The 25219-nt window shown below is 44.9% G+C and overlaps 1 protein-coding gene across 1 annotated transcript in view; it reads right to left on the minus strand.

Annotated features, from left to right (window-relative positions):
- Nucleotides 1-25219, minus strand: part of NAV2 (neuron navigator 2) — a 382500-nt gene that overhangs the window by 99198 nt on the left and 258083 nt on the right. Inside the window, exon 11 of the mRNA XM_037522590.2 lies at nt 12722-12844. Coding sequence (XP_037378487.2) covers nt 12722-12844 — 123 coding nt within the window. The remainder of the gene's footprint in view (nt 1-12721; nt 12845-25219) is intronic.

Below are 25219 nucleotides of genomic sequence, written 5' to 3' on the forward strand. Positions count from 1 at the left end.
GAAGGGAGCCAGGGTTTGGCAAGTTCAAGGCACTGGAAGAAGACACATGTCTGAAACGGGAGTGGAATGAAGTGAAGCCACAGCAGCGGACAGAGGTTACCACATGCACTACCTTGGAGACCATGGCAAGGAGTCTGGATTTATTCTATGTGCTGTGGAAGTCCACTGAGGTGAAGTTTTAGGCAGGGGCCAGAAGGGATCTGACGTGTGTGTTAAGATCACAATGGACACTGGGTGAAGAACATACTACATGAAGATTTAAGAGATCTTTTTGAGGGACGATGTATAAGACTTGCCAAAAGACTGGCTGAAAAGGAGAGGGAAGTTAATAACCAGTAATATTATTATTGATTGTGAGGTTAACATCACCTTGTCATGTGCTTTGCAGACCCAGCAAGAGAAATTTCTCACATGAGGAATCCTGGGGCCAGTGAATCTGAGTGACTGCTCAGGGGCATACAGGCTGTGAGTGGCAGAGCTCCAATCCCCACCTTGGCCTCTCTGACTCCAAAGCCAATGTTCTCTCTGGGACACCATGCTGCCCAACTCTGGTTCTGTGGCTACAGACAAGGTGCTCATTACAGGTATCGTGAATGAGTGAGATGTGGAGCTGAAGTGAGAAATACTTATTTTTTTGGTAAGTATGAACAAGTGAGAAATATTTAAAATTGATGAGACACAGGCACCAAACCACCAGAGCAGGACACCAACCAAACTGAACACAGCAGTGACCAGTCAGGACAGAGCACTAACCAATAAGAACAGGGCACCGGCCAATGAGAATGAGGTAGCTGTAATCCATCATTCTTAGGAAAACTTAGGGTAACATACAGCAAACAGCTACTAATTTATATGCCAGACTGTGTGCAAAGGCTGAGAAGAGTAAGATATTCTAGTTCCTTCCTCTTAGGCTAGTGGGGGGGACCACACCTAGGAGCAGACAATCCTAAAGGCATGCTAAATAATATTGGAGAACAAAGCACAGGTTGTGGGGAGACCTCAGATGCATGAGAGGCCCCAGAAGGATCCTGTTCGAGGTTAGAAGAGGAGGGTAGAAGGCAATAGGCTTCCCATGAAAGGCAGGGCTAGAAGCAGTCCTGAAGCATGTGCGGGGACTGCTCAGGTAAGAGAAAGCAGGAGGTTATTTCTGATTATTCCAAGACTAAATTTTTTGGATTTGAAGACTAAACCTCATGGGAATACTTTCTCCTTTTAAGAGCTGGGCAGCATGGTGCCCTGGAGAGAACATTGGTTTTGGAGTCAAACAGGTTGAGGTTGGAATTGGATCTCTGCCACTCACTCAAGCCATTTAGATTCATCAACCCCAGAATTCCTCATGTGAGAAATGTGGAAACCTTCTGTCTTGCTGGGTCATCAAGGCACAAATGCAAAGCATCTAGGAGAATACCTGGAACACAGTAGGTGCTTGATAAATAAGAGTTATTGACAAGAACCCCTGGCTAGAAGCCCAGATAGCAAAATGCCAAGAGTTCTGTGAAGTTAAGGCAGCCTCCCTATAGACCTCATCCCTGGTGTACCCACAGCTCTGGTGAGTCCCTTCCACACTGACAACCAAAATGTGGACCCTTCTCTCACAGGAACTCCCATAGCACAGGGCAGAGGGAACTGGAAAGCCATTCTCACCTCCCACATAGTACCCAGTGGCTGACTGTAGGGAACCCAGATGACCCTTGCCCTTGCCTGTGCACCCTCTAAAGGCAGCACAGCAGGTACTTACCAGAACCACCATGCTCTGTGTTGCTCCTCTAGGGCTTCCACTACTACATACCCATGGGTTACCCACAATCCATTTCCAGACAACCCAAAGCAGCCAGGGAGGACTGGTTTTTTAAGCTTTATTTTGCCAGTGGGGAAACCATAGGTGTTTGCTCATCTCTCTCCCAAATCTCAGGGTAAGCTGCAGGGAGAGGCAGAGACAGAGACCCTTCAGTCAGGGGCATGCACTCACTGAGCCATGCAACCACCTCATTTCCCTCAGTCCCCATTTAATCTCCTCCACACAATCCTGCAACATCCCTCAAAATGTCAGAGTCTCTTCAGATCTCATTTCAAGCAATTTTACAGTACTAAGCACCAGGATTAATGAAGGGGATAAATCAAAGCACACAGAGAATGAGGGAGAGCGAGGCTGCAGCTGGAGCAGACAAAGCCGGCCCCTCTTCTAGTGTTGCTGGGACACAAAAAAGCCACAGGGGTCTAGAGTGGGGCCACTTCCAGAGAGGATGATGGACGGGCTCAGAAGGCAGAGCCTGTCACCAGTGTGACCAGAATGACAACGGCAACACTGATGCCTTTGCTGGAGGTTCTGGCATTGAAGGAGTTTAATGTTCTTAAGAGGAAAGCATTACATTCTCGCTTCCAACGTCCCTAAAATTCTCATAAGGCCCTCAGCTACGCTGAGCCTAAGCGGCTTCTTGGACTTTTCTTTCACTGAATGTCCCAAATGGGGAAACTGCTACCTGGACCCAGGACTCTCTGAGGTTTGTGGTTCAGTTGCAAGCACCCCATTTGGAGCTGAGAACCAGGAGATGCTCACTGATTTCTCAGGTAGCTCCCAAGTGGGGGGCACATAGTAGTGGGACTGCAACCAAGTCTTTGAACAAGAAGTGAGGCAAGCACCCCTTTTTGATGACCCAAACACAAATCCTCACTTTGCCCCTGCAGCAGAGTGGCTTTGGGGAAGGAATGTCCCATTTGCAGCCTTAGATCACTTATACGCAAAATTCACTTCACTAACGTTTTGCCCTCAGGGATTGGGATGCACCCTGCAAAGCCTGCCAACTGGATGAACAATCCCAGCCTGGGGACACCCCTGCCAGCCTCCCAACACTGCTCATTCCCAAAGCACCCTTTCCCCTCTGGACAGGCGCCACCACTGAGTGCTGATTTAGGGAATAAGGACCATCACCTCCAAGTCCAATTAAATCCTAAGTCAGAACACCCAGCAAAATAAATATAATTCACTGCTTATCAGTCATTTGGAATTTTATCTCAATGAAAATAAGACTATAACTCTATAAGCTTCAACTCTCAGTATAATTTTGGTGACGTTCCAAGATAGAGCAAGATCCACTGTAATGTATGATTTTCTCTAAAGAGTCAGCAAGGCACTAGGCCCAGCTGCTCTCATCCACTGTGCTGCCACCATTGGAAGATGGTATTCTGGTCCCTCAGCCCTGGGCATTCTCCTGTGCCTACCCTGAGCAGCAACAGCAACCCGCCTCTCTCACCCTCCTCTAAATGGGTGGCTTAGCTGTGAAATGCAGTGAGGATGGAGGCCACGAGCCTTTCTCTTGTCTGGCAATGGTCTGCTGTGTGCAGAACAGTGGGCTCCCCGGACTGTTGGGTCTGCACACACTCCCTGATTCTTGGTAGAGAGCCCCAGTTTTTACAAGAACACTGATTCACAGCCATTCCAAGACCTTAGGATAAGCCAGTGGGACAACACAGATGAAGAAACCAGAGGGTTCGGAAGGGAAACATTGTGCTCAAATGATCAGTGGTGGCAGGGTCAGATCTAGGATGAGGCCCCTCAGTTCCCAGTGTAACCCTTCTTTTTTTATATCAGCCGCATTTGCAATAGCATCACTGAAAACGGGTGTTTCCATCAGAATTATTTAGTGCTCGTATTTCCCAAACTCACACTGAGATGGCCTTTCTCACTGAAGCCAGGGGGCTGAGTGGTCACTGGGCCACCAGAAACGGGCTACTGGGTTTCCAACAATTCCTCAATGGCAAAGTGAGGGGCTGTAATGGGTGCTGATGAAGGACTCCTTCACCCAGCCTTGTCTTGTAAGCTGCTGCCTCCTGACACCGAGCAGGCTTCAGAAAGGCAGCCTTGGGGAAACACATTTATATGCAAGGTAACACTGAATAAAACTCTAGGTTGTCACATCTGTCCTGCATGACAAAACCAAAGGTCACTTTGTAGCCAGGGACACTTCTGCAAAGGGCAGGGTACAGGATGCCACCCATACACTCCATGGACTTCAGCCAGAGGTTACACTTCAGCAACAGAATCTTGACTGGGTTGCTCTTTACAAGTGACAACGGTATTAAAGGCAACAAAAAGAAAACTCCAAACGGATGATGAGATAAGTGGGCCTATTTTGACACTTGGCTAATGTTTCTAAAGAACCTTTCAAATCATCATCGACAGGAAAAGAAACTCTTGCATTTTGTTATGATAACACCAAGTTTCCCACAGAGGGTGGCACTGAGCTCCCGAGATGCCCCTTCCTGCACCCTGTGAAACCCTCCAGCACCCTCCGCCACACCCAGTTTCGCAGGCCTGTTTGGGTTTCTCTCCCTGTACTTGATTGTCAGCTTCCTGCGAGCAGGGAGCAGGGACGATACCCTTCATCTCTGGATCCTAGGGTCTGGGGCACAGTAGGTGCTCTGTAAATATTCAGCAATCACCAGCAATTTATCTAAACCGCCACTTATCAAAACTTAGTCCAGATATTTGGGTGAAATACAAATGAGTCCACATATTGTTTAAAATTCAGTCATCATGTGATTGTCTATGTGCTCGCTCTCCTGCTAGCAGAGCCCATCAGTCAGGCTGGTGGATGCTGCCAGGTATACAGTAAGTAGTGAGCCGCACTGTACGAGCTGGTTCAGTAATGGGGGTGGGGATAGGCACAGGTTTAATTACACACCATTTGTCTGTGATACAAAAATGACGGTCACTAGTCCAGTGCCCTGTATATTTTCTGTTCTGCTCACAGGCATGTGGTGCAGATGCACGCACTTCTCTTTATCTTTGAATTTACTTGCAGCCACATGACTTCCTTTGGTCAAAGACAAGAGACTGTAAAGTCAGGTGGGCCATTTCCACGTGGGAGCTTGAAGAGATGGTGCATGGCTCACCCCACTCTCTGCTAAGGGAGCTGTCAGTGCCCTCAGGGGTGGTCCCGCGGGCACCCAGCCCCTGAGTCAGAGTGAGGCACAGCCACATGTCTGCAACGGCCAGACAATGAGGCTGGGCTCAGAAGCTGTTTGTCATCCAGCACGACCTGTCCTTTCCTGACTGAGAGGCCAGGATTGTCCAGGTGTCCAGCTTAAAACGCTGTTTTCAGTTTCAGGGCACAAGTGTGGTCAGATTCTGACTTGGGGCCTATTACTGGGTGGAATAAGCCGAGAAGAAGAAATCCCATGCTAGCTTTTCCTTTTGAGCTCTTATTCTTCCTTTCCTACTGCTGAACAGCATCTCACCCATGCTCTGAACAGCCATCAAGTCTACAAATTTCCTTTAAACAACTGACAAAAAGGCAGCATCTTTGAAAAATGCACTTTGGGATAGTGATTGTGCCTGCTCCACTTGGCTCTGCTTCTACCACAGTATAGCCCGGAACAAAGTCAGAGGTCGGGCAACATCAGGCAGTGGAAGATCCTCCTGGGGCCAAGATACTGCCTTTTTATTTTCAAGTGAAAAAAAACGGCATCTCTGTGCAATGATACCCACTGACTAGCCCTTCTCTCCTCTTAACAGCCCCTGGGAGAATTCCTTTGTGGCTTAAGGTGCAGATGGTTTGCTTCCTGTCAGCACCACCCCCGTTCAGCACAGGTGGCCCCTGCCCACCCACCCCACAAAAGCAGCAGCTCTTATTTAAAAAGGAAGTCAGAGGTACCAGCAGGAAGAAAAGGCCCTTGGGAAAGGCCACAGTAATTATTACCCTGTTACCACGGAAATAGAGATTTGCCTCGAAGGCTTTTTTTATGAGCTTTAAAATGAAAGTGAGGGCCTCCCCGGTGGCACAGCGGTTGAGCGCTGGGTTGCGAAGCTGCCCGCAGCCTCTGCAGCGCCGGTTCGATCCCCGGCTGCTCCCCGGCCACCGGAGGAGGGCCCCACATGGTGGGCAGACCTCTCCTGCTGCCCGCTGCTCCCCTCAGCAGTGTACTTCGGTCCTTCTGCCTGCTCTGTTCCCTGCTCTGGCTCTGGTGAATTCTCTCACCCTCCCGCGCTTCTGACTGTACCCAGTGCTTGCATAAATAAATAAATAAATAAATAGATCCTTTTTTAAAAAAATAAATAAATAAAATGAAAGTGACTTTCATTCTCTCCAACTTTGTTTCCTTTGCTATCCCCAAGCAGGAGAAGAAAGGGCGAAGGAGCTCAGAGAAGACCCTGGATGCTGGGTGCTGTGCCAGAGGCATCTGCTCCTCCCAGGAAAATGGGTGTGACCTGGGAATGCAGGATGAGGAAAAGACTCAGGGCTGGAGTGGGTGTGACAGTGGGGAGGCAGTCTGAAGGAGGAGGAAAGGAGAATGCAAGGCAAAGGGAAAGGCTCAGGGAAGTGGGGCGGGATGGAGGGTAGAGGACAAGAAAGAGCGAGATCTTTCTCAACTGGTTGACCCAAGCAAGGAAAAATAAAGACATAAAAGAAGTCAGGTAGACAGGGGAGAAAAGCAAGGCAAAGTTCATTCTCACTTAAGCCTGCTGGACTCTCTGTGTTAAAACAACACTCAAATATGCAACTGTGCAGGTATTTATGGCGATTGTACTGCATTCTCGAAGTTCCCTCTTTCCTACATGTCATAGTCTAACTTCCTTTTCCCCTAGTCCCAGTGCTGCATGCCTTTAATTTACAACTGTCCTTTCATTACATATAATTACTCTAAGGTGACATAGAAAGAAAGGGCTCGATTATGAGTTAATTAAATATAGATAAAGGAAAGGGAGCTGTAGAGGGGTAGGGAACAGATTCCTTGCCTCGCTGAGGACTAATCGGAGTATTTATCCTTGTTTGGTATTTTACAAAATGCCTTCACCTCGTGTGCAGCTTATAGTGGTCCTGTGAGACACTGTCCTCATTTTAGAGACAAATTCCCAAACCTGGACAGTTAAGAGTCTTGCCTGAGAGAGTGCCTGGACCCAGAGTCTCTTAGGCAGGAATGCCCCCACCCCCTCCATCGTCCGGTCTCCTCGGTGCTCCACAGCTGCCTTTTGAAATATGCCCTGAGATGTCCACTCTATCAGCTGCCCAACAGAACCTGCAGCGAGGATGGAAATGGCCTGCTTGCACTGTCCAGTAAGAAAGCTATGGATCACATGGATATGGAGGAAACAAGGTCCAAAGACTGGCAGGCAGGACGGTACCAAATGCGATAAGGTGAGAGGGGAGAGACTCTTGCCCTGCTTGGTTCCAGTGGGGGGATCATAGAGCAACAAGCACAGCAGACACAGAGGGCAGACAGTGCAAGGGAGGTAGGAGTAGTGGCAGGGACAGGGGCCTCCTTCAACCATGGCTCACCTCAGAGACCCCCAATCTTGGGCTAGAGAAACTCAGGGACCACACAATGGTTATCTGGGTCCTGGAAAGAGAACTTTTCAAAATGTCTGTGGTGGGTACTAAATGAAAATGTATCTTACAGCACTGGGAATCAGAAGTCTGATGTGGGCCTCAAGGGCAAAACCACAGGTGTTTCCAGAGTTATATTCATTTCTGGAGGATCCACCTGAGCTTCTGTCCTCTTGACTTTCTCCCTTTATAGAGGGGCCCCCGTTCCTCGACTGTGGCTCCTTCCTCCATCTTCAAAACCTCTATGAGCAGGTTGAGTCCTTCTCACTTAGTGTTACTCTGCCTTCCTCTCCTGCCTCCTCCACTTTTAGTGACCTTGTGATTACACAGGTTCACTTGGATTATCCAGGGTAAACTCCCTAGCTTGAATGTCAGCTGAGAGGAAACCTTAACTCCCTGGGTTATGTAGCAAGACACATTCATAGGTTTGGGAAGATTAGCACATGGACATCTTTGGGAACAGGATATTGTTTTGCCTGCCAGAGCCTTGAAAGGAAGGTGAACAGAGAAATCTCTCCCTATCTCAGCTCCATCTTGTCTGTATATCACAGCAGGGGTTGTGCCCATCAAATAACCAGTTGGGGAACCTATTAACCGTAAAGGGTCCCCCCATCCCATTCCATTTGCTGGCTGGGGTCCTACTTCTGACCTGGATTAAACTCTCCCCTCCACGTCAGGCCTGAATTTCTGAATGCATTGCTGGGAGCCAGGAGGGCTGTCTTGTTCCACACAAATCTCAAAGCTGAGTGGTGCCCTGGGTTCCTGAAGATCTTGTGACACTCACATCAAGGAAGGAGGGTTTGGCTTGGCAGGCCAGTCAAATACCAGGTTGCATAGTTACATCCTCACACCAGGGGACTCCCAATTCAAACCGAAACTGGGACAGCTCTGAGCACCAAGGACAGAGCCCCCAATGCAGACCAAAAAGTCTGTTTAGTGGCTCTGAATCCTTAACTGAAAATGCTGTCTCCAGACCTAAAACACTCAACATTTGGAGGGAGGGTAATGAAACCCTTGTAACAAGAAGGAAAAAAACAGTTTCTTCTCCTTGTTTGATTTCCTGGCATGTTGTCAGTGCTAATTTTCATTTTGTTACAGTCTTAAACAAGGTTTCATCATGGAACTTTTTTTTTTTTTGGGGGGGTGCTATTTCCTAAATAAAAACCACTGGCATTCTATGCAGTCTAATGGTTTGGAAGAAAGTTAACAGTGATTCCAAAATCCTCCTGTGGCTCTCATGCACAGCCAACCTGAGAGGCCATGGAGGAGTCTCTCTGTGCTCCCAGCCCCCTGAACGCTAAAGCACAAGGCAATGCAAAAGTTGATGGGCCTAGAGATGCTTTGGAGGGACAAAGAAAGACTCTTGGAAGTGGACACCTTCCTAGAGCTGAGCTTTAAGCTTTGAAAACATTCAACTTGAGAGAGTTCAACAAACCATCTGTCTCTGGAAGCCCAGTCTCTCATCCCGCTGCCTTCTTCCTGGCTGCAACCCAGAGACCTCCACGCCACAGCAATATTTGTTTGTTATCTGGGCCCTATGACTTATAAGAAGCCACTTCCATTTGTCTCTCTCTTTTTTTTTTTTCTGAAAGATTTATTTACTTATGCATACAAGAACTGGGGCACAGGCCAGGGGTGTGGGGGGTGAGAGGATTCACCAGAGACAGAGTAGGGAGCAGAACAGGCAGACTGACTCAAATACACTGCTGAGGGGAGCAGAGGGCAAGTCAGGAGAGGTCTGCTGCGCCATGTAGGTAGCTCTCTGGCCGGGGATGGAACTCATGCTGCAGTAGGTGCATATTGCTTCATAGTACTGATGTTTAATCCCTTGAGCAGCCAGGTAGGCCCCCCATTTGTCTCTTTTGATGTCCTCTTTTCAGGCAGCGGGTTCTAGCTTGCTGGATGTAGCCGCTGCTGACTATCCTATAAACCCTGGACCCTGGGGGTGGCAACCCTGAAGAGCGACAGGTGATCAAGGGCAGACTTGGCATTTTGAATTTACTAGTGTCATTTATTATTTCTTGGAAGCTGACTGGTGACATACGAGACTCCCAAACTGACATGGTCCCTCCCTACATCCTAGGCTCTGAAGGTACACATTCCTGTCAGTTACTTTTAATAACCCTAAAGGTACCCCAACCACATCCTGTCATAAACAACCAGGGTCTGTGTGGTAAGTCAGTGTCCTTGTGGGCCTCCCCTGGGCTGGCTGCTCTCTGGGCTTGCACTGTGAGGTTAATGATTCTCCACTCTCCACGGTAAGGTGACTGGCTCTGCTTACGAAGTCGAGTCAAGTGTTATCTCTTAGTACTTTTCCTAGTTGCTTAGTGGAACTCATGCAACCTCTGTTTTAAGCACTCAAAATCCTTAAAATATACACATATATATTTTTTAATAAAGAAATTCCGGGAAATATCACAGCTCTGGGACTCTTTTTTGCAGGTTAAAGGGGAACCAGGTGGGGGGGGGGGATTCTGGAAAGGTATTGGGTCCTTTGCATTTTTTTCACTAAAATTATATAAGGAGCATAGTCTTCTACCATGAGCACGTATTTTTGGCATAATAAAATCAATGATTAAAAAAAGGTCAAAATACAGGTATCTGATACAAAATAAGCCACAATGTCAGCATTAGATGCATGTTAGGATTAGAACGTATGACCTGAGTAAAACGGGAAGTAAACAGTTGAAATCAGTCTGTTAGTTCATCAACCTAGTTATTTCCAGCTAATGCCTAATAAAATGAATCCATATAAACAGCAATGTTTGATTCCAATGCAGTAAAAATCATTTGGATGATGCATTTGGATAAAGAATATGAGATATTTAAATGTACACTGGAAGATATATGTTCTAAAACAATAATCAACAAACACTGTGGTCTTGGAAGTCTCCCCAGATAATGGCGTAGAGGAAAAGAGCCTTATGAGGAGGGACAGACTTAAATGATTATTAAGTTTCTTCTCACCAATATGTTAACATTCTACCTGTACAGATCTAATTTATAAATGAAGAAAAATACTTTCTATATAGTAGCATTGAAATATCTGCACTTTATATAAGCACATCTACTTTTCTGATGTAGTAGACTCATCAGAAGCACGTAATCTCAATTTACATTTACAGTCTTAAGAAAACTTGATATTGAATTGCCTATGACTTATTACCCAAATAAAAGGGACAGGAAAAAAAAGGATATAGTTCTAACAATAGGGGCAAGAGTAGGACTACCTTACCTGCAGTCATTTGCATACTTCCATGTACACATATCTGCACACCATCTGTGACTTTCTTCCTTGATAATTCACATTAAATTCTCTCAAGCCTACACTACCCTTACCCTAAGCAGTATTTGTAAAATCACAGGTCTGATGTGCTAGCTCCAAAATATTAAAATTTAAATGTTACAAAGAAATATTTCTCTGCCTAAAGTCCAAAATAATTTCTGCTACTACTAATATTAGCCTCCCATTTTGGGGGAAAATATTGTTTTTAGAGAAGAGTTACATGAAGAACTTTATAAAAATGAATCCATTATTACTTCAGCTTAACCACAGATGAAGCATTACTATGGTGTTTTTATAATAACTTTGGGGATTAAAGAAGTTTACCATATTTCAGAACAATGCAAAATATCTCAGTGCCTACGGGTCAAAACATATAAAATAGGAAACTTACAAGAATTATTAAATTATTTTTTTAAGTGACCTGAATTATTTCTTTAACATTTGATCAGCTACCCATTCAGTCTTAAATAATGCTTACGTCTGATTATCCCAGTCTGGGGAGAACCAGAAGACACTGCTGCCCACTTGCCCCCACCGTCCATACTGAAATGGAATAACACATGCTATGCCTCTGCCAGTCCCCACCCAAATCTTCCATCTCTAAAGCAGAAACAAACTCAGCTGTGATCTATTATAATTCCATTAACCCTGCAATGAAGCATTAAATTAAACTGCCTAGCACAGATTCTTCTTTTGCTATGGGGGAAATGTACCTTGTAAGGCTTGCATTTTATGCTAATAGATTTACTAACCAATGACATGTTTAAAGGGGAACACAAACCAGCAAAATAATTTGGCAAATTGTGAAATGTCCATTGGGGGTGTTGCAACACTGATTTTTTTCCCTGGTAATATTGACTCTAATGATTTTATTTACAGAGAATTTTGGACTTAGAAAGAGCAGTTCTCAAATGGTTCATCTTTCTGTGGAGCCTGCAAGCCATATTAATCATCAGGGAAAAACCACGCTTGCAGTGGAAAGCCTTTTGTCCTCTCTGATATAGATCAGCACCCTCAATACTAGGGGTGTCTCTGAGAAAGACATTCATGTTAATGGCAGCGTTTGGATCTGATCCCTAGTTCCTAACAACCAGTTTAGTGCTCTCCACCCAGCTCAAGCTGTCCAATCCTCCCTGACAGAAGGTAAAGATTATTCTTTAGTAAAGCCATTTCTGGGGGTGACGCTAATGTCGGTCTCCTTACTATGCTGTCCTGCTTCTCTGAAGCCAGAGAACAGCCAGAAGTTGTACTTGTGTTACAAACACTCAGCTTTCTGACACGCCAGGTCTGGCAACCTCCCCACACACAAAAAAAAAATAGCAGTGACTTCTAACTCTGCACATCTAAATTCCACACTGTCTCATCAATCCAGATGCACAAGAGGTCAAATAGGACAGAAAATCCTTTAACAATCACAGCATTAAAGGGTACTGAAATCTAGAAATATAGCACCTCAGAGTGGGGAAGGAGCTTAGAAACAGTATAGTCCAATCCCCTTTAATCAATTGCTCATGGTTACAGAATCAGTGTGTTGGTGAAAGTAAAGACTAGAAACTTGGAAGCCAAATATTGACTCTTTTTCACTGTAGTGTTTTCAGAAGCTTTTTAATGTTGACCACTTACTTGGTGGCACATAAACCTTCATCCCTATTCCTTGCCTCCCATCCCCAGGTAACAGGAGACTTAAGGTAAAGCCTATTTAGCCAAGGTCTAGAGTGTTCTCTTCAGCACATCACCAGGGACGCAGTTCCAAGGCGCAATACCTCGAAAGCTGGCTAATGAGAGGAAGTAAAGCATACCCAGGGGGCCTGCTGAAACTGATGAAGATGCAGTAGTAATAGTCAAAACAACAACAAAAACTACCTATGACTAAGTTCCCTGTGTGCTTGATGTCAGAAGTACCACCTACTCAAAAGCTAGCCAAGAAGCTTTCAGTAGCCCTTTCCTCCCTACTGTGTCTGCTTTCAATGCCAAGCACAGCTTCCAGGCCTCCCGGCTTCCATGGGGGCTACAACAGCACCCATCTGCTCTTAATATCATCACTCTTATTTCTCAGACCACTCTGGAATGATCTCTGCATTCAAGTCAACCCCAAGCAAATCAAGCTTACCTGTCAGCATCTCCAAGGCCCAGGGAGGTATTTCTTTGCAGCGTCTCCCGCACCACAGCCATCCCATCAGGGAGTCGGTTCAGGCGACGGGTGTAGAGGCCAAGTCCACCATCGGTCATGTACCTTTAAGAGGAGAACAGGATGATGCAAATGTCTGTCAAAAGCATATAGTCTTGTTGTTCATATCCAGAGGCCCAGCATGGCTGTCCTGTGTTCTAAGTGGGAAGGAATGGAGGCTTTCCCAAGGCAGTTACTGATCACAGGGATAACGCAGCTGCAGATTCAATCCAAAGGATCACTGGCTTGCTGGCAAAAATAGAACTCAGCTTAATTAACCCAAACTCACAGGAATCTATGAAGCAGAAGGGAACTAGTGAATAAAATTAACTGTCAGATGTATTCATGACATTCTTTTGAATGTCAGCAATTATTCAAGCAGGTGTTTTACCTAAGTAATGTGAATGAAACTGACAAGTAATTAGCAAATCATAGGGGAAAATATTACAGAACAGTGTGGTGGAGAAAGGCAAGCTTTCAAGGGAAGGAGAAATAAAAGATAGAGCAACCACCTTTAACATCACAAGCAAGTCTCTCTCCTGAGTTCTGGGTTTTTTTTTTTTTTTTAATCAAAATTGTAGGAATATCACAGCCTTCCTGCATCATAAGGCAGACACAAGATTTAGAGAGTTAAGGAATATCAGCGTTTTCTGCAACTTGCTTAAGACTATAAAATGGAAGACTGATTATTAGGCTTGTCATCATCTTGAAGGACCTACAATGGTGAATGTCACCTTAGATATTTACTCATGACTTAAGGGCACAGTCACAAAATTCTCTGAATAACACTAATGTTAAGTTATATTTTCCTGATCTCTGGGTAACACCACAAAGTTTTCTTTTGATGAAATCAATATTGTGTGTGTGTGGGGGGGGTACTCCTGGAACTTTCCGTATAGATGACTGACTGTCCATCACTAGACCTCAGTGACCAGTAGGAGGTAGCTCAGGTCCAAAGTCACTTCACCTTATCTAACTTGGTTCTTCAGAATACCCATAAAGAAGACTGTGTGGGTCATTACTGCCCTCCCCACCCGGCCCCCACACACTATCTTCAGAGTACAGGAAGGCAAAGCAAAACTCAAGCAGAACCAGAAAACAAATGGCTTAATTCATCAGATAAATATGTAAGGTGTCTGAAAATGCAAATGGTTTATATTTCAAGTCAAGTCATATGTAATAATAAGACCAACGAGTGGAGATTCCTGGAATACAATCTTAGAAAAGTGGAATTATAAGATGCTGTGAAGGTTGCCCAGAACCAGTGAGTTCAAGTTTGCGGTGGAAATGAAAGTTCTCACTGGAGCCACCTTATATGGAAAGGAGCTTCCAGTTTGGCCTTTAGGCCACTTCCAGGATGCTCTGTTTGAACTGAACTTCTCTCATGTCCCCTCCTTGCCCCCATTTATGACATCAATGACCACCAATGGTGCAATGCCGACATGATGGAAAGTCTGTTGCTGCTAGTCAAATCAATTGTAGTTGCGCCAGCAAAACTCTGTAACCAGACTCAAGTTTCTACTCAACCATATCCTTCAAAAAAAAAAAAACAAAAAAAAAAAAACTCTGTAAATATTACTAAAAACCACTGATTTGTACACTTTAAGATGTATATGGTGTATAATCGCTCAATTAAAAAACAACCAGTGATTATAGTTAGAAATACATAACTATGAGCAGAATTACTTTCTAATGCTCATCTCCCACACTAGATAGGAAGTTCCTTGAAGGCAGGTGCTGTTCTTATTTTGTTCAAATCTCTACCCCATGTGCCTAGCACATACTAAGTGTTTACTAAATATTGATTTTGAGTGACTAAAGCCCAAAGGCTTCATTGGGCAGGCTTAGGACACCAGTTATAGGTTTATTTTTTCTCTTAAATATCAACAAATAATTTCTAAAATATATGGCAAGAAGAATTACACTGTCTTCTTGTCAGTTCCCCTGTTTGTCTATCCATACACCTGCCCATCCAGAAGATACAGTTGTCCAGGGCCCATTGGTCCCTCCTATAACAAGCATAGGGTAGAAAACAACAGCTACACCACAACAGAGCAACTGTGCCAGAACTTTCTAGATCAACATCCTTTCAAAGAGAATTCAGTGGAATCTCTTCAAAACCCAATCTGCTACACCAGTAAACAAGGTTCTTCATTTTGATTTTAGCAAAATCTGCTCAGCTATAGAGATAAACATGTTTTTCAACTGAGGAGATCTTGTCAAAGGTCAAACAATCTAATTTGAGCATTCATTTCCCTACTGGATTTTTATTGCTGGTAAAAACATACACGGTTGGGCTATTACATGCACCCAGGCGTCATTTCCCTACTGGATTTTTATTGCTGGTAAAAACATACACGGTTGGGCTATTACATGCACCCAGGCGTATGGACAAGCAAGGCCCACAGGCACACACCCCTGGCTTTCCAGAGAAGACTGGAGAGCAGAGCCTGGTGGGATTCCAGAGCTAGAAAGCTGGGGTGGGCTGCAGCGCCCCCATCCGGTATCACCCGTGTGCAGCATGATTTTTTTTTTAAAGATTTATTTATTTATGAATACAAAAGTTGCAGTACAGGCCAGAGATGTGGGGGTTGAGAGGATCCATCAGAGACAGAGCGGGGAACAGAACAGGCAGACTGATGGAAATACACTTCTGAGGGGAACAGTGGGAGAGACAAGAGAGGTCTGCTGTGCCATGTGGGTACCTCCCTGGCCAGCCGGGAATTGAATTTGTGCTGCAGAGGCTGAGGATTGCTTCATAATGTGGTGCTTCACCCCTTGCACCACCAGGGAGGCTCTGCAGTGTAGTTTTGTGGGATAATGTCAACCAAGAGGTTACAAGGTAGAGAGATGAGGCTAATGTGTTAATATGGCTTGCCAACTGCTGCTGGGAATTCTGATTTTGTTTGGGCAGAGAGAAAAAGGCGAGGACAAACCAGGATCCTCTGTCTTCTCAAATGTACAAAGAACTGAAAGCAGGGAGTTAACTGCAACTAATTTGACAATGATTCAGCTTTGCTGCAAATCTGTTTTATTCACTCTACGTGTGTGTATGTGGGGTGCGAGTGGTGAAAAGTGTGGAATTTGTTGATATTTCTCTCTCAAAAATTTATAAAGATGTACTCAATTTTTTAAAATAATATTCCTCAAAATAAATTCAGTGTATATCCTCTCTCACTGACTAGTTACTACTAGAACCAGCCTCACACACATGACTCTAATTTAAAATATTTTTTTCTAAGTTATCATCCAATAATCACATCAGTCTGATTAATAACTAAAAAATTCATGTATTTTAAATAATTCATGTTCTCTTAATGAAAAATATATATTTTTTTGTTTGTCCCAAATTTGTATAGGAATTGGCTACCAAATCCATGAATACAGACGCCTTAATAAGTTAGCCCTTTGTGGCCTCCCTGGTGGCGCAAGGGGTTAAGACACAACCTATGAAGCTGTCCCCAGCCTCTGCAGCATGAGTTCGATCCCCGGCCAGGGAGCAACCCACATGGCACAGCAGACCTCTCCTGTCTTGCCTGCTGCTCCCCTCAGCAGTGTACTTCAGTCAATCTGCCTGTTCTGCTCCACACTCTGTCTCTGGTGAATCCTCTCACCTCCTCCCCTCTGGCCTGTACCCAAGTTCTTGTATGTATAAATAAATAAACTTAAAAAAAAAGTTAGCCCTTTAAGCAAGCATATTTTACAGGGAATCCATCACCCAGTGTTCATCTACAACACTGGCCTTGCTCAGAAGGTTTAAAAAGGCTTGTGTTCCTGAAGGCTTGGGGAGGCGGGGAAGTTATAACTGAGTCTTTTGAAGCTTGAGGAGGGGTTCACATGGGTGAAGGAATGATTGCCAGAGGCCCCATGAGAGCAGCCTGCTGATTCAGGGACTGAATCCCTTTCCTTCTCCTTGAGGGAGTAAATAATTAGCGCCGGAGCCTAACGGGGTGCTGTAATATCCTAATGTTTGCTGGGTGGGGTTCTAAATTGTCAAGCCACTGGACAATTACCATGTTGGCCTTGTGATTTCCATGGGATGGGTGGAGGGTGTTCTCCCTCCATCTGCTCCAACGTCCCCAGAAACTCCTGGAAAGAAACTGCAGGAGCTTCTGCTACTGACAAGATGCCTCTGAGCTATTATTACTGCTTTTCAAGGCTGGTGTGGTCCATGAGCATCAGTTAGGAACACAGTTCTGTTAGCAAAGAGCCCTGAGTTCAAATGTCTCCTCTGCCCCCTGCTAGCTGAGGGAGCTTGTGCCCATCACTCACAAGAACTAACAGCTACTGAGGCTTGCTGGGTACTGTGCTAAGTGCGTCCTGAGAGCAATGTCATTACATCATCAAAGGAATCTTATCAACAGTATTTTGGGGCCTCCCTAGTGGCGCAAGAGGTTAAGACGCACCTATGAAGCTGTCTGCAGCCACTGCAACACCAGTTCAATCCCCTGCCGCCAGGGAGCAACCCACATGGTGCAGCAGACCTCTCCTGTCTCGACCGCTGCTCCCCTCAGCAGTGTATTTCCATCAGTCTGCCTGTTCTGTTTCCTACTCTGTCTCTGGTGAATCCTCTCACCCCCGCATCTCTGGCCTGTACCCCAGCTGTTGTATGCATAAATAAATCTTAAAAAAAAAATGGTATTTTTTTTCTGTTTTTCAGATGAGGAAAATGAAACTGGGGTTAAAAGCATAGTGCAGGCAGATGGGTTCAAATCCCAGCTTTGTCACTTTTCCCTGTAGTTTCAGTTTCAGTTTCCTCATCTGCAAGACAGGTAAGACCGCAGATTCACCTCAGAGGCCACAGTAGGTAGAAGAGAAGGCAAATGGAGAGTCCAGTGCCTGGCACATCAGAATACTTAGTCGTGACTGAATTTCCTTCTCCCCTTCCAACTTCACAAATATTATGCACTAGGTTCTGTGCCAGTTTGGGGTTCCAGAGATGTTAATACCTAGTTCTTATCTGGCCCTAGTAAAACTAAAAAATCTCACAGGGACTCAAACACTGAACAGATGACTCTACTGCTACACCATGTGTGGTGGTATTACAGATGGATCTAGGACAGTCTCTGAACATGCTGGGGAAGGAGTCACAGAAGAGGGCTATTCAAGCTGGGCCTGGAAGGGTGCACAGGAGTTTGCCAACCAAAGGAGGAGGAGCTCTCTAGGCACATGAATAATGAGTACAAAAGCAGAGAGAAATAAAGACAGAGTAAGTTAAAAGTATTTCACCGTTGCTGGAACATGAGCAACAAAGACAGGAGCTGTCTGCATGGGTAAGGGCACAGTCAGGAAGGGCTTGGATACCAGGTAGGATGAGACCTCTGCCTGCAAGCCAGAGGGGCAATAAAGATAACACAGAATGAGTAATAGCCTCTGACTTCTGTTTCAAAGAGAACACCAACGTTTCAATACTTCCACTGTTCAGTACTCTATTTTGGATGGGCACTTTCTCATTGCTGTTTCCTTCTACAGATTTTTTGGAATGCACCGCTTGTCTGAACCCCGTCTGAGTCATCCCAGACCTCTGGAGGATGACTAGACTTGTAGGGCAGACCTCACCATCCCTCCAGCCAACAGAAACCTGTGCAGGCAACATGCCTATTACAAGGAACTTTCTCAACAAAGTAGGTGCATCCTATGTAATTGACACCAGCTATGAAAAAGCTTCGGAATCCAATAGGACCTGTTTGAACAAATACGCTAGATTTTGAGCCCAACGTTTAGTCAATAGATCTCCTTCTTTAAACATAATGAGGCAACAGTGTGGAACAAGTGAAACTGGCTTTGTGAGTCACTTTGGAAGGAGGGGAGGCGGCTCTCCCCAAATTCACAGTTCAGCGTGGTCGGCTTCAGCAACGTAGACCAACTTTCACTAATCACAAAAGAAATCACCTCTGTCTGGGGGAGGTAAAGAGGGACAGGAAGGGAAAGAAATATGTACTGACCTGATGTAGTTCAGTGCATTTCTAATAGAGCATAACATTAAAATAAGCCAAAAAAAAAAAAAATCCTTCAGATGCAAGAAACGTAAGCGTTATGAACAACAAGGAACCAGACCTAGTGATTACTTTTCTTCAAAGACATGTCAACCTGTCTGTGTTTTTTGGTCACACTTTGGGTTTAAAAATGAACACAACAAAGAAAAATGGAATAAAAGAATCATATATATGTGTGCATATATACAATATTCCTTGCCAATATCAATATAAATATATGAACATATATATAAACACATAATTTGCTGCATAAAGTAAAAAAAAAAAAAAAGATGTGGGCTGATGTGAAAAGCCTTCACAGTTGAACATTTCACAGACATCTAAGTCCCCAAACAACACACGCTTTCACAGTGCCCCTCTTTCCTACTACAATACAGCATGACATTTCTTCTCAAAGTTTATTAGGATGTAAATTGAGTTTCTGGACAAACCTGTAAAAAGATCCCTTTAGTTTAGGGCTCCTTAGAAGTCAAATGAATAAACTTCACTCTGGGTCACGGGAGGACAAATCAACAAGCCAGACGCACAAAGCTGCCTAAATCCTTTTGAAGACAGCCGACTTTGATGAAAGAAGCTGTTACATTTGACTTAAGAGAATGCATTTGAAATGCAAAAATATGATGGGGGGCGGGAAACGGGTTTCATTTTTCAGTCCTAATTATAAAACTGCAGCACTAACATTTAGGCACTTAAGATCTTATGATGGAAACCACTTTGCCTTCAAAGATTCTAGGCACAAAAACTGCAGCAAATGTGGCGTATTTCATTTATCTCCCCTCTCCCAGCCTCCACCTTAAACGACAAGTTCACAAACACATCACAGAGTGGCTTTAACAACCTGCTCAAATATATTTTAAAATCAAACAAAGGTGAGTTCCCATAAAAGAACATGGTGCTGCTTCTTCGCTGCAAGACATCCCAAACTGGCACACAATGAAACAAACCCAACAGCAGCCTTTGGAGGAACGTCCAAGGTTGGGGGGTCTTTCTCAGCTGAGTTTCCCTGTAATAATAGGACTTTAACTGTATAATCTGGCTTAGATAATACAAATAAGAATAATTTCATGTCTTCTGCGGAGCCCTTCCAGTTAACAATACTGGCAGAGGTGGGCGTGGGATGGGGAGAGATGTGAGCCCGCTGAACCCAGTTTCCTACCTTTCTGCTTGATGCTTTGTTGGGGTACCTTTCAGCACTGCTTCCCACTGTCCTCTGGGGCTGCTGACTCTTCAGGACATCACCAAGCTGGTGGCTTGCTCTTTCTAGGAGGATGTGGGAATTCAATTTTCATCTCCAGCAAAGTCTGTTTTGCTCCAGCCTGGAGCAGCCACCTGTGGCCACACCATGAGCCACCCCAGCTCAGGGCACAGAACACAAGCAGGGCGAGCAGATATCACTGTTGGGAAGTTTCTTCATGGGTCATGAGCTGAACTCCACTGCTCTTCTATTCTGTATCTCATTCCATCTCAGCCAGGCCTGGCTGTGAATGAGCCAGATGGTTGGGAAAACTCAGCTCATTTCCCTGTCCAGTCGGTAGGAAGTCAGCCTGCTGCTGAAGTGAGCAGGCTCTGGAGAGCTGGAGCCTAACTCTGCCTAGCCTAGTCACCAGAGCACGCCTCTCTGGGGAGTGCTACAAAGCCGTTGCTAAGCTAGTCAGACAAGAGCTGAGCTCCAGCAGCCCATGGGGACAGAAGCAGCAGCAGGAAAAGGCAGGCCAGTGTAAAGGAGGAGACAAAAGGTCCCAGGGGCCTGTTTTTGGTCTCACTGGAGGAGCTGGGTGCTGCAGACTTCATTCCCTAAAGCTGGGAGCTGCAGCGCTGCTTGAGGATAACAGACCACACACCACAGGGGCCACTACAGACACGGAGGCAAAGCCCACCTCCACCTACCTGCTACTCAAAGTATGGGCTGTGGACAGACAGCTTCAGTATCACCTACAAAACTGACCCTCAAATTGGCCTGATCCTCAGGTGCTCTAAGGGACAGTAAGGAGAGGTAGTGGTCTCAGGCGGTGGTGTCAGTCCTGGGAAGAATATGATATACCACAGGGGTGAAAACTAAAGTGTTTCTATTTATATTTACCCTCTTATCATTCTTTCAATTCCTACATTTTATGTGGGGTTTATAGTGCATACAATATTTCAGAAATGTGGCACATATATTTAAAAAGCAAGCTAAAGGAGTAACAAGCTTTTCTTTTTTTTGACACACCCAAAACAGTTTAGAAACCACTGTCTGCAGAAGAAATTCCTGACTTTTCTTAGGTTAGGGACTCCTTTGAGCAGGATCCATGGACCCCACCCCATCTATGTGGACAACGTGCTCCAGTTTGGGCTGGTTCACAAACGGCTGCTGGCCTCCCAGAAGCAGCCTCTAGGTCGAGTTAGGGCAGCAGAGATCCTGGCTGAACCTGTCCCTTTAGCATATTCTGCATGAGATTCCACAGAGCAAGATGGTTGCTCTAAGCTGACTCAGCAGTGACACGTGGCGCTGCTGTCGCTCAGAGGTCACCCTGAATTTGAGCACAGCAGCACTGCTTCAGGCTAGGACATGTTTTCACCAACCTAGCAGAGGAGTGGTTGATCAAGTGGGGAAATTCTTGCATGCAGATGAAATAGGCTATTGGCCTTTTGCAAATGCAACATGAATTTTCACAAGTTCAACAAAATTCCATCTAGCACAAAATTCCATCTAGCACAAATTTCCACAGCATTTCAGTTTACCTTGCTTGAGGAATTATACACTGATAAATGCAGCAGCATTTAAAGATGAAAAAAACCCATAATTTTACTAATGAAATATACAACCACATGGAGAGCCAGGGATTATAACAGCAGTGAATTTGTCACCTCTATTTAAATAAATACACATATGCAAAATTTTCATTATAACCCCAACTATACTCGCTTACAAGGGGAATTGGCAGGGGTCCGTTCTGAAGGCAGACCGCACACCTTGGAAATCAGACAGTCCCGTGTCTGCAATTTGGTCTTGCCTGAGATCTCTTTATTGTGGCTCAGCTGTCAGTGTGGTATTGCAGCAAGTATTTCTAGCACTAGCAGGAAGCTTTTTGTCCACCTACTGAAAAATGAAATACATTTGGACATACAGGAGACGGTTCTCTAGACAAAGCCCCTTTAAGCTCTTTCTTGGAATGCAATAGATGATGAAAGGAGATTGACTCATATCCAGAAATTCTCAAACCACACTATACACCTGAGCCGTCTGGGGAACCTGAGAAGAAATGCAGACTCCAAGGCCCCAGCTTCACAAAGGCATGATGTCTTTACTGGGGGGCTCAAACCTTGTATTTTTAAATAGACTTTATTTTTTAGAGTATTTTGAGGTTTCAGAGAAATTCCATGGGAAGTAGAGTTCCCATGTGCCATCTGTCCCTTCCCCTATCATCAGTTTTCCTGTTTATCAACATCTTGAGTTATTCCATACTGCTGATGAAACAATATTGATACATCATTATCAACCAAAGTCCACAATGTACATGAATGCCTACAGCTTGGTAGGTTTTGACAAACACATGTCATGTATCTACCATCACAGCATCATACAAAAGAGTTTTACTGCTCAGCCATTCCCACACACCTGCACTTTTAATGGACATGGAAATAGTTTTCCTGCAGGGAGTTAGGAAGCCAGAAATGCGGCCTTAAACCTTGAGACCTGGACGGAGGAAGTGTGAGCTAGACTGGCCTCAGTTTCCCTAAAAGTGAAGTGGTCACCATGATGGGACTCTAGTATAATGGTCACTGAAATCTCATATCCTCATAATAACTGATCTAGCCTTCTACGTTAGGGGACAATGCCCATCTCAAATCAAGGCCTATTAAGAGTCATTACAATCCAAGTTACTTCTAAATTATCAACTAATCCATGGTGATGGACATGAAGTCCTGCAGGCCTCAGAATAGCCCAACCATGAAGCCCAGCTAGAAAGGGGCATGAGTAGGTAAGGCCAGGCATGAGCAGGCTAAATACAGAGGGGGGAACATTATAATTAAATGTCCTTACCTGGAAAAGCTTTCTCACTTGTCAAAAGAATCCTTCCCCAGGCACTTCCATACACTGAGACATGTTTGTCCATCATCTGGACACTAGACGCTGCTTTACTTTGTCATGTCGTGATTTCTGATATGAAATCTCTACCCCCAAAGTGCTCTACAGTACAAACCCAATTTTCATGCTGGGTCAGCGGGTTTATGTTGGTGTTTAGAATGCCGTGTTCCCTTTTGAAGACTAGTGCCCAAGGCGTGGGAATCAGACACCCAGTGTCTCACTCTCTTCTGGTTTCATGTAGACACCCTTAGGTCATAATCATAGTCACTACCCAAAGGGGGAGAAGTCAGCTGGTGTTTGGATTTAGGTTCCTGCAAGTTTCACCTTGTCTTATGTAGGCTGCAGCTGGAAGAAATGTCAAGGTGTGCTGAGAGCGGACAGAGAAGGAAGGTGAATGACCTGCTGCTGCTGAAGCATAAAGCAGGCTTTGGAAACGTTACCCAAACTCAGCAAACAACTAGAGATGGTTCACACTTTGAGGAGGTGTCTTCTGTTTAATACACATTTATGCGGCCCCAACTGTGAGGCAGATACCCGTCTGGGTGCTGGAGACATGTGAATCAGACTCATTCCTTGATCTTGAGATCTTAGTGTCTGAGTGGAGGGAAACAGACCTGCAGATGTTTGCACAGGGTTCAGCACAGTCCAGACCAGGGAGAGGGGCCAGAAAAGCTTCTCAGAAGAAGCACCCCTCAAGTAGCATCCTGGAGGCTGAGATGGTGTTCACCAGGTAGCCTTAGATAGTTCCCAGAGACATCCATGTGCAAAGACAGCATCTAACACATCCGATGACTTCACTGTGGGGTTTTAGATGCTAAATGTCTACCAGGTAACATTTTCACTAAGGAAATCATTTTGTGCTTTCATTCAAAGTGGGGCTCAATGAATGTATTTTCAATACAAAGAACTAGATAGATAAAGCCCCAACTATTGTGGGTAGAGATTAAGTCAAAATTGGTGACTGCAGGATGTTTAAATTGCTGCCATTGAATCCAGCAAGGCTGGCAGACACAGCATGGACAGCACAGGCTGCCTGACCCTGTCCACCTGTTCACTTTTGCACGTGTGCCTGCATGCTGGTCACTCCTGGCCACAGTGCACAGGTGGCCTGAGACATTGATTCTCAGTGGGAGTGGACTCATCTCTGGCATGGGGGCGGGAGTTTGAAAAAGTACATTCAATGTTATAAATTTACCATTTTAAGCAAACCAAGGGACTTAATGTTTTTTAATAGTGTGCTCTATAAATAAATTTCAATGAAATTTTGGTTGGTATAGAGCTACTAAAGATAGAGTGATTTTCATCAGTCACACCTATTCTTACCCTCACCACCTCCCACCCCAAATTCAGAGCACAGTGTTTTTATGTTCATTAGAAAGGAAGTATGAGAATTTTTGTTCTAAGTTTGTGAAATACTGACTTAAACTACATGAGGATGATGATCAGCTATTTGCCTCTTAAGTAGTTTGAACTATGTAAGTATCGAGCTCCTGTATTGAGAGAGACCATACAAGAAGATGCCATGTGTCCACAGAAGTGCTTGTATGTACCTGGGATATATTCCTATGGAGGGGGACCATCTATGCCCTCCGCCAGCACAGGCAGGTCTCATACATGCCTCTTTGGGGTCCCAATCCTATCCCCCCAATACAAAAAAAGGCAGCACTGCACAATCCCAGGAAAACAGGCCATGGTAGAAATTCTTAAAATTGTACAAATAAAATCCTGAAATGCAAAGGTATCTACGTAAGTCAAAAGTCACTGGAAAAGAAAAGAATCCATCCAGCCTCCAGCCCGGCCTTCCGTGGCTCCATGTGAACCATAGAAAAATGCTCTTTTTGGGTCTCCCTGGTGGTGCAGGGGGTTAAGACGCAACCTATGAAGCTATCCACAGCCACTGCAGCAAGAGTTCGATCCTTGGCCAGGGAGCTACCCACATGGCGCAGTAGACCTCTTCTGACTCATCCGCTGCTCCCCTTAGCAGTGTATTTCACTCAATCTGCCTGTTCTGTTCCCTGCTCTGTCTCTAGTGAATCCTCTCAACCCCACCCCAAACCACCTCTGGCCTGTACCCCAGTTCTTGTATGCATAAATAAATAAATCTTTTAAAAAAAAGAAAAGAAAAATGTTCTTTTCTACTGAAGTTGATAAAAACATGTATTGCTCTAAAATAGTACCTGTGGGGTACAAACTTTGGAAAACAGATGATGCCTTCCTCCAAAACTAAACATGGCTAGTCCCCACCCTGGTGGGCGGAGTTCTCACCACCCAGGCTCTGCTCATCTGGCATATTGGTGTTGAGCTAAAGGAATCTCCACCACCTCCCACTCAGGACACGTCTGAAACTTTCAATGCAACTGAGAATGAACACCAATG

This window comes from Talpa occidentalis, unplaced genomic scaffold (assembly GCF_014898055.3).
Source record: "Talpa occidentalis isolate TD23 unplaced genomic scaffold, MPIMG_talOcc4v2.1 talOcc4.3, whole genome shotgun sequence".
In the NCBI taxonomy this organism is placed as follows: Eukaryota; Metazoa; Chordata; class Mammalia; order Eulipotyphla; family Talpidae; genus Talpa; species Talpa occidentalis.